The 10,035-nt window shown below is 52.0% G+C and overlaps 1 protein-coding gene across 1 annotated transcript in view; it reads right to left on the bottom strand.

Moving 5' to 3' along the window:
* The window catches only part of TMEFF2 (transmembrane protein with EGF like and two follistatin like domains 2), a 109,583-nt gene extending 99,977 nt beyond the window's left edge, over positions 1 to 9,606 (bottom strand). Inside the window, exons 1-4 of the mRNA XM_015289481.4 lie at positions 9,328 to 9,606; positions 8,806 to 8,915; positions 3,595 to 3,724; positions 1,192 to 1,218 (exon numbers count right to left, since the gene is read on the bottom strand). Of these exons, the coding sequence (XP_015144967.1) occupies positions 1,192 to 1,218; positions 3,595 to 3,724; positions 8,806 to 8,915; positions 9,328 to 9,502 (442 nt within the window). The 5' untranslated portion in view covers positions 9,503 to 9,606. The remainder of the gene's footprint in view (positions 1 to 1,191; positions 1,219 to 3,594; positions 3,725 to 8,805; positions 8,916 to 9,327) is intronic.
* Between the last annotated feature and the right edge of the window lie 429 nt (positions 9,607 to 10,035).

Genomic DNA, 10,035 nt, shown 5'->3' on the forward strand with positions numbered 1-10,035 from the left:
TTTGTACGTACATGAGAAAAGCCATACAAAATTCATCATCTGAAAATTGATTTATTAACCATGCGTGTGAAGGCCCCATCTTAAATATAAGTTGAACTGTGGATTTCTGATAGTCTTTGAATCTCTATGAACTGGTCCAGTTAGAAAGACAATATAGAAGGACACGAGTAAGACAGGAATAGTCAGACAAAGTTTTTGAACGCAAGAGGTAATACTTTCAATTGTGATTTCTGGGAGTGGAATTTGGAACATCTTAAAGTGTTCTGCTTTCCAGGAAAAACTTCAAGTCCACTATGTGACAGATCTCCTGCAAATACCATTTCACAGGTGAGAATAATACTTCACTTGCACATTGCGCACTCTAGTGTACTGGTTACCAGAAGTACAGGACTGGCTGCCCCAACTAGCCCTCATGCTTCACAGCCTCCAGGAAGCCTGACCCACCGGCTCCACAATGAAAGCAGCTCCCAGAGGGCACACTGCCTATCCTGAGGTAGGGCTCTACTCAAAGCCACCATTTATACTCCCAAGAAGCACTAGTCACACATGCCAGGATCTGCGGCAAACCAGCAAATCCATCAATCACAGCATCTGAGAAATAAAAACAAGAAAACCCACAAATTCACCCTCCAGTTTAAATGCAAGTTTGCTGCTGTTATGTGGTAGGCTCTAAATGCATCAAAGGGTTCAGACTACTTCTATTTCTGTGTTTGCTTTTGCTGCTGTTGTTCTTACAAAAACACACCATTCTTCTCTCATGACATTGCTTCATAACTTTAAAAGAATGCTCTCTACTACCACAAAATATTTGCTTTGAATCCTCCAGCAAGGAGAAGCCAAGGGTTTAGCTCATGTGTTAAAAACAGGAAGAAATAGTTCTCTAAGAAGAGAACAAACAAGTGCAACAGTAACAGTAGATGGAGATAGAGCTCCTAGCACAACGTATGAATAATTCCAAGTCCTATTAGAAGGAACACAGATTTCTGAATTTCCCTAGAAAACAGCATGTCATTACTGGGTTGCAGCTTGACTAAAATGCAAAATGTCACTTATTCAGAAAAAAAAAAAGCCGAACAACAGACAATATGTAGTGTAACAACTAAACTGCAAAGCACATCCCCTTAGAAGCTGAAACTGCAAAAGACAACGTGTGTACATATAAGCAGAGCAATATTAGAAGAGGGCTCTTACCTCCGTCCCCAGATCCTGAGCCGGCATCTGAGAAAAGAACAGAATGATATTTATATTCATGTGCTGCTCTATGTCCTGTAAGCATGTAAGGCAAGACTGTTCAGTTAAATGCATTACATCGTATCTTATGTTTGATGTCATCCCTGGGTAAATTACAGAGATCTAATCTGAACACAGCTCACTCAAGCTGCCTTACTCATGTCTGAACTCTCCTACTTTATAGTCTCTATATAAAACTAAAATAACTGAAGCCCTGGAGTGCTGTGATGTTCTCAGAAGCCTCTGCCTCATTTTGTTGTACTGCGACTGATAAAGCAGCTCCAGGAGCTTTGTTCCCAACAGTTGTGCAGAGTCACTTCACATGGCCACTAGGAAACAGTCAGCATCAAATGGGGCTTTTAAACACGTCTGTCTGAGCCCAGACGGACTGGAAATGCATGCTGTCGTCTATACAGAACATCTCAACATCACAACCAGTTAGAATCAACCACTGAAACCCTCATCCAAAGCTCTTCAGATAAACTATTAAAATGGCATTTCTCTCAAGGTTGTTGCTGAGTTTCAAAGCCAAGCGCTTTATTTTACTCCTGCTCAGTGTTTGAATGGAACAACCAGATTTGCAAATCCAAGGGCAAACCCAAGCACGACGTCTCCAAATCTTCAAGCCCAGAACTTCATTATGATGCTTTTTAACCAAGGCCAAGCACAGAAAAGCACACACTGGGAAGCGCTACAAAATTCTCACAGAGAGAAAGGGTGCTCTCCTTAGCAGACGTTTATCCATTCATCAATATCAAGAGGAACATAAAGTGTTTGGGATGGCTGCTTGGGGATCCAATCACCCTATGAACTGTTATGTCAAGTTCACTGTCAGTAGGGTCTGGTGGATCTGAACTGGCTTGCACGTGTTACCTCTGTTTCAATAAATGTGTCACAAAAGTGGCTCAGAACAGTCAGCTTGCACTGCAAGACTAAGTGGGAGAGAGGCAAAAGGGGCTTGGAAAAGCAAGCAGATAATGATGGTGTTTCCCTGTATTCTCTGTCTCTTTGTAGGGAAGGATCCCATGTTTTCCTCTTGCCCCTACATTGGGAAGCCCACACCTCCACCAAGCCCCCATCAGCACAGGTCTCTGTGGAGGCTGGCAGCCCTCTGTGTCACTCTGCACCATCCCATTGCCAGTAGCAAGCTAGAGTAGGAAAAGATGAAGCAATGCACTCAAACGTGCTCAAATCCCTTTAATCAACAAGTTTGGTCTTCTGTTTGTTTGTTTTCAAACAAATAAGAACAGAAAGAGTTGCTGTGCTGAGAGCATTTACTAGGTGAAAAAATCCTATGCCACAATAGCCTTTGTCACTCTGAGCTCCACTTAATATCACTTTGTAGAGGAAAAAAAAATAATCCAGCATGTGTTTTTTTCTTTTTCCAACCCTATTGAAAATTGCCAGGTAACAGCTTCAGAGAAAAACAGAATCTCCAGGAAAAAGCTTTTTCTCTCTGATGCACTGAACACAAAAATCATGGCACTGCACAAAGTTTGTCTGATGTACTTTTTATTGACTCCTCTGTCCTCACCTGAGAAAAAAATATCTGCCTTAAATTTAAAAGGCTCTCTCAAGAACAAAGCCTTACTCCTCCTATTCTTCTCAAGTGAACTTCACTGCCCAGCTCTAACAGACACCGAGCACAGAAGAAAAACATCAAGAACCCCTGCACCTATGCAACTGGTAGATTTTTTCTGGTAGATTTTGCTCATTTGCTTTCCTTACTGCTCCATGAAAGCGGAGACACAAATAGCTCTCGATGCTCAGAGTTAAGCAAGGGAGTCTCAAACACCAGTCACTTTTCACATGTGCTCTTCAATGAATTCTTCCAACGTATCCAGGAAAATAACTGATTGCATGGACCTGTTCGTTAAGTGTGGTGGTGCTAAATCCTCAGCTGGTGGGAGCTGGTGTGGCTCACTACAGACAGCAGAATTCTGCTGAGCTCCACCAGCTGGGAACCTGGCCCTGCAAGGAACAACCAAAGAGGGTGCCTTAGGGGCAGCGCTGCTCCAGCCCCACTCTCTGCAGATTGCAGAGGGGGTTGCTATGAGCCAGACGCCCATCCATTTATCTGGCATCTGCTTGCTAGGGTTATCTGCTCCCAATGACTTGTCGTGCTGCCCCCTAAGCATACACTGGGCTGACTGACCAGCAACACAAGATACAGATTAAAAAAAAAAAAAAACCAAGAATCACCAACTTCTGCATTGCACCCTGTCAACCTAAACCTATTTAGAAGGAAAGGATGGCAGCAGCATCTGCTCACAATCAAGACTGCAATGAATTAACCCCCAGTGAACACGAAGGAGGGATTAACAGGGCTCCAGCCCTCGGCAGAGGCAGCTCTCTGCTACATACCGGTTGCGCACGATCCTTCGGAGACGAGCAGTATCTCGCTCTGCTGCTTGCAGGCAGCCTGCTTCAGGTAGCACTCATTTTGGTAGGTGTCACCGTTGGAGCCACAGACGGGCACGTAGTCATTGTTGCACTGGGGAGGGACACAGAGCAGCAGCGTTAGCCATGCAGAGGGATGGGGCAGCCCAAGGTTGTGTGCCCCCCACCCCACAGCATGAAGCCCCCCAGGAGAACAGCAGGAGAGAGGCACTGCCTCTGCCCTTTGCTAGAGAAGAGGGATGTGGTGAAAGAAGGAAGGGAGAGAATCATGAAACAGCCCCGGGCAGGTACCCACAGAACTGCCTTCCCACAAGGATGAGCACTTCCAGACAGGGAACACCCAGAAAGGAAAGCAACTCCCCAGCCGCAGCTCATATGTTTCTATTGGACGGCCACAGGCAAATTGCAGCAAGCAGCCTCTTCCCATCCTCCTCCCTGCTACATAGCTGGTCCTTTGCATGCAGAGAAGCATCCATCTGCGCGCACATAACTCTCTATTTAAGCACTTAGCCGTAATGAGAACTGATGGGACAGAGGGCAATCACTTCTGAGAGATCTTGGACCAAAAAGCATCCATCCCTTTTGCTGTGGGCAGGATGCTGCACCCAGGATGCTGTGGGCCCCAGTTCCACAAACACCACAGCTGTGCTCCCCCCAGCCACGAGCCCTGCCCCACTGCCCACACCATCTGCCTTCCTCCTGTGCCACTGTAGGGCAGCTTTGCCCTCTTCTGCTCATTTTAACAAAAAATAATTCCATTTTGTAGAGAAAATTGGGTAACCTACAGGGTGCAGTTATCATCAGATAATCACACTCTGAGGCTTAAAGATTCTTGGATGTGCCCTGTACGTGGTAATTATGCCAGGGATATGATTATCTGATGATTACTGTACTCCTGGTATGCCTCATTGTTTAATTATAACAAATGGAATGATCACAATTATTATTTACAAATGCTCACCTCTGCTTAAATCCGAGTGAAAATTAAAAGAAGCCATACCACCTATGTGGCTACCTTGTGTCACAAAGCAGCTGAGGTGTGCTCACAGCCTAATGCACAGGACTGAACCATACAGACCAAACAGACATCGAGGTGAGCGACTACAGAAACCAGCATCACAAACAGTTGCATAGACTGCATTCATTGCAGGCCTCCACACGCAACAGCTGCCAACAAATTATTCATAGTTGGTCAGAGTGACATTTTGATTGGGCCAAATTAAATGACATTTTTCCTATGTGCTGTATTTTCTCAGATCTTCCAGAGCTGCATCCCACCTCCAGCATCCTCTTCCTTCGGAGCAGGACAGCACAGCAGCAGTGCAAATCTCTCCCTTCCTCTCCTGATGAGGTGTCACCCCACGCAGAAATTTTCAACAGCCCATTAAAACATGTTCCTGCTATTGTCACAGTTGTGCTCCAAACTTGAGGAAAGTTGCAAGCAAAAAACACCAACCTCATCTAGCAGCTCGACAGCAAATGCTGGAGGGTGATCTGGAATACTTAACCAGAACAATTAACACAATCATGCAAATTTTCTAAAGCATGAAGCATCAAGTCAGTCTTGTTTTACACATCCTCTCTCCTTGACACCTATGGGACTTCTTGGCAGAGCAGTTGGTGCAGAATCCGACCCAGAGCATCTCAAAAGGCTCCGATACACACAGAAACAATGCTGGACCCCGTTCCCAAGAAACGCAGTGGGAACTCTGCTGGTTTTGCCCAGAGCCAAAGATGACCTTTTACACTGACTCAGCTTCAAATCTGAAAGGCCAAGCAGCCCTACATTAGCAACGTGAGATGTCAGGAGTGAAATCCTGAGCCACAGGACCTGGTGGCGAAGCTTCTGGCAGCTGGGCCAGAACTTCTTCCAAAGCTCGGCAGCTTTAGGATGTATCTGAGAGACACCAGGCAGGGCCCTGGGAAAGCGTCATTCCTTTGACACAGATTCTTCCATCTCTCCTGTGGCTCCTGACTCACACAAATTTGGCTGTGGAGAACAGAGGTAGCTGGCCCATCGCAATGAGGACTGGTGATCCATCCTTTCCATTCTCAAGCTGGAATGGTCCCTGATCCATTTCTTCATCACTGCCCATCTGTCCCGTCACTCGTTTCACACAGCTGCTGCTTGGATGGAGAACGCTGAACTGGGGAGTTGCTGGTGGGACTGAAACAGGCAAGAGCTTCCAGGTAAGTGCTGCCTTGCTCTGAGCTGAGCTGACTCAAAGGCCATGATGAAACCATGGTGGAAGTCACCCAGTAGAAAAAACAGGACCGCTGAAGGGAAGATCACAGCATCAGTGCTCAGGTAGCTGGTGAGCTTCTTCCTCACACTAGAGGATAGCAGACCTTGACTTGAATTCCTTGGCATGGCTTCCTCAGACTAACAAGATGTTTTTGGTATTGGTTTAAGACTCAATAGATCAAGCTCTGGACACGATCACAAATCTCTATCCCTAAAGGCCTGCTGGAACGCACAGTGAAATCCATGTCAAATCTCAATAAACCCAGAAGCACAGTGCCATATCATCGGATTCTCTCATATGCACGTGGGTTCTTAAAATATACCTGTAGAGAAGGAAAGTACATCCAAATCATCTACATTCTCAGCATGAGCAGCCTTGAGCAGTCACAAGCGCAGCTGGAGACAAGGCAGTCCTGCAAGTGCTGGGGTCAGTGCTGGAAGTACAAGGTTTGTTTTCTGAAGAGACCAGTGAACCCATACACCTCCTCCTTGTAGCGCTGTTGGAAGTTTGACCTCCTCCTGTTCTCAGGCTTCACATCCCAAATACTGGCTATGTTAGGAGCCACGAAGCACAACACTATACTCCAGAAGTGAAATAGCAGGCAGCAAGCTGGAAGGTGAGCTACAGCTCCACTAGTACTGAAGGACGCAAGGGACCCAACACACAACAGGAGGGCACCCCACACACAAAGCAGTTAACATTTGCAGTCTTGGTCACAAGATATAACCTTGTTGGAAACACCTTTTGGACACGTTGACAAGATCTGAGTGGAAGAAATGTCAGGCTGCTGATGGCTTTTGAGGACCAAGGTATGGTGCATCCACCCACAGCCCTGCTGGGCTTGCTGTGCGGGATAGGAGGGAGGTGGCTGCCACCACACTCAGCCCCACAGCTGGGAACAGCACACCCCCCAGGCAGACCGAGACATGGTACTGTGCCCCACAGAGCAGTTCACCACAGAGAGACAGGGAACAGGGCATGGCTTTGTGAAGGAACAAGAGGGAGCCTAGCAATAGGAACCCCTGCCTCAGCACGTGCCTGCTGCTCCATGGGGAGAGAGCCCCACTCACACCTTCCACATCAGTCTGACTGGGTATGTCCTCTCAAACAATAAGACATTAATTTTACCAATCACGTCTGCCCAAATGGAGTTAGTGTCTGCAATTCTGATTTGAAAAACTAAAACAAACAAAACACCAAAAAAAAACAACCAAACAAAAACACACCCTCACCAAAGAAACAAACCAAATGAAAGCGGCAGCAGTTTGCCTCTGCAGCCCCTCAAGCCCCACACTGGCCAGCCCAGGCCTTTCACACAGCAAGGAGGCAGAATGAGGTTTCAGTCCCTGTCTATTTTCTCAACCTGCAGTGAAAGCCCCTGGCAAATTCTGGAGAAAACATAACAAGTAATTATAGTGATGAGGTGTCTGCTATTGATTTGCTCACTATCACCCAGCAAGCTGTCACCGAAATGGGGCACTGAGCTCTGATGGAGGAACCCCTCACCCCAGACACCCATGCCTGGGGCTCTGCCTGCCTCACCCAGCCACAGGCACCTCCCTGGGGACTCATCTCCCACCAGCACGCAGCTCCCTGCCCATCACCTGCCACCGTGCAGGGAGGCACATCCCTCCCGCAGAGCCCACAGTGCATCTCCCAGACATTGTCCTACAGCCATTAGCCAGTTCACTTCCATGAGCTCCTATGTCCCCTGCAGGACCCAGGGCAGGGCCGGGTAGCAGCACACCAGCCCCCGCAGTGGGACCAGGCAGCGCTGTGCCGCGCTGTAGCTCATTCTTCGAAAGAGAACCCTGAAATCCCCGCATAGGCTGAGCCGCAGCACGCTGCCCCTTGGCACGCTGCTCAAAGCGGGGCTCCGTCGCAGGGTTTGTGATGCAGGCAAACCAGAGACAGAATTGAAAGCCACACGGTGAGTAGGGAACCACAGCACCTTAGCGAACACCTGCCTTGCTCTCATTACTGCAAACTCCTTCGCTGTAAAGGCAGGAGTTGATCACCTGGGATTTTTCTCCTGAGATAGACGTGGCTCTAGGAACAGCACGGTACTCACGGCGCTTCCAAGCAAACAGCCTATCAGAGCCCAGCAGCGCATCAGACACTGCGGGCACACACCATCCCGAGCTGTGCCACTGGCCTGCCCAGCTGCAAGCACTCCTGGCAGCACCACAAGTTACACAAGTTCACGTTAAAACACCAAAGACCACAGGGAATACAGGCAGAGGCACACGGGCAGAGACACGCACAGCCCCTAGGTTGCCTGGGCTCTATGCAGGCTAGTGTGGAACGTGCAGCTGCTCGTGGGTCGGCCCAGCACCACATAGATCCTTCCCAAGGAAGCTGCCCGACCCTGAGGATGCCTGGGATGCTGCAGGGAGGAGAAGGAGCGGCGGCAGCTCCCAGCGCCCAGCAACAGTCCGCTGCAGCTCTATTAATCCAAAAGGAGCTCCCGGTTTTGGAACAGAGGGATTTCTCCCTAATCTGATCAGCTGGACGGACACACGGTCAGAAGCACTGTCACTGCGCAGCCCTTCCTCAAAACACTGCATAAGCACATTACGGACCCATTTCTTTAACGAGATCAGAACTCCGAACACAATAAGCCGTGATCCATATCAGAGCCCTTCCTAAATTCATCTCCAACTCCTTCAAAGGGCAGAGAACAGTCAGAAACGCACAGCGGGAGCTGCGGACCGAGGGGACGTGTGAAGCCGCAGCGTCTGCCTTCCCCAGCAGAGCTCGTGTCCCCGTGCCACCAGTTGGCTCCTCGGCCGCCCGCCGCACGCCGCCAGGCTGTGCCTCCAACTTCCCCGCACGCCGGGAAACGCGCCGCGAGTGACAGATGACAGAGGGAGCGCCGCGCCTCGTGCTCTCGTTAACGAATTAGGGAAGGAAATATCAATCTCCTTACCTTGAACTGACAGACACAAGTCACGCTGTCTCCGATCCTCAAACACTCCCCATCGAATTTACAGGTGTTGGTGTCGCAGAGAAAGAGATCGTTTTCTCTGTCATCGTAACCTCGAATGCAAAGCGGAGGACGATATCAGCATCAGGGGAGCGCCGGATGATTTCCTACCGTCCCTCCCCACCCTCGGCACCCCACTCCTTCACCCGTTTCCCCCTCGGTCTCCCCGTTAGCCCTCATTTCCCGCAGCCCCGCGCACTTTTTCCCCATCTCCCTTCCCTTGCGCCACCGCGAACACGAGTCCCGATTCCCGCAGCCGCGACCGAGCGAGCCGCGCTCCGCAGCCCCGCGCCGTTCCCGGGAGGAGCCCCACGGCTCTCAGCCCCCGACCCCGCGCAGCGGACGGACGCGGCCGGGACACGTCGGGCGCAGCTCGGAGCTCCCGCCAGACTCGGGGCAGCCCGCAGCTCTGCCCGACGCCACGGCCGCGCGCGCCCGGCCCCGCTCGCTCCCCGGCGCTCTCACCGGAGCAGTTCCAGCCGGTGGGCGTCTGGCAGTCGCTCAGGGAGGTAGGGAAGGCCGCCAGCTTGTCGGGGCGGGCGAGCAGCAGCAGCGCGGCGGGCAGCAGCAGCCAGCAGCAGCAGTCGCACAGCGTCCAGCCGCCGCACTGCCGGGGCGCGGAGGGCTCCCAGGGCACCATGACTCCCACCCTCAACTCTCCGCCGAGCCCCCGGGGCGCCGGGGGCCGCTAGGCATCCCGGGGCCCCGGCCGGCGGCGGCGCGGCTCAGCGAGCTGCGAGCGGCGGAGCCCGGCGGGGCGGCGCGGGGCTGCGGGGGGCGGCGGCGGGGCGGGGAGCGGCTGCCATAGGGGCCGGGCGGCGGGGAGCGGGGGTTGGGCGCGGAGGGGCCGCCGCCGCGCAGCCGCCACCGCCGCCGCCTGCCCCGCTCTGCCGCCCGCATCCCTCTGCGCGGGGGAAGCAGCGGGTCCCGGCCCGCCGCGTCACGTGCCGCCGCCGCCGCGCCCCCATTGGCCGAGCGGCGAGCGGGGAGCGGCGGGCGGGGCGGCGGAGCCCCGAGGCGGTGCCCGGGGCAGGGCCGGGGGGGAAGCGGGAGCGCGTCTCCCGCGGCCGTGGGCGCGCGCGCGCGCGACGGTCCCGCGCCGTGGCCGGGGGCGGCCGCGGGGCGCGGGCTGTGGGGCGGCCGCGCGGAGCGGGGACGGGAGCGGAGCGATGG

Source organism: Gallus gallus, chromosome 7 (assembly GCF_016699485.2).
Source record: "Gallus gallus isolate bGalGal1 chromosome 7, bGalGal1.mat.broiler.GRCg7b, whole genome shotgun sequence".
Classification (NCBI taxonomy): Eukaryota; Metazoa; Chordata; class Aves; order Galliformes; family Phasianidae; genus Gallus; species Gallus gallus.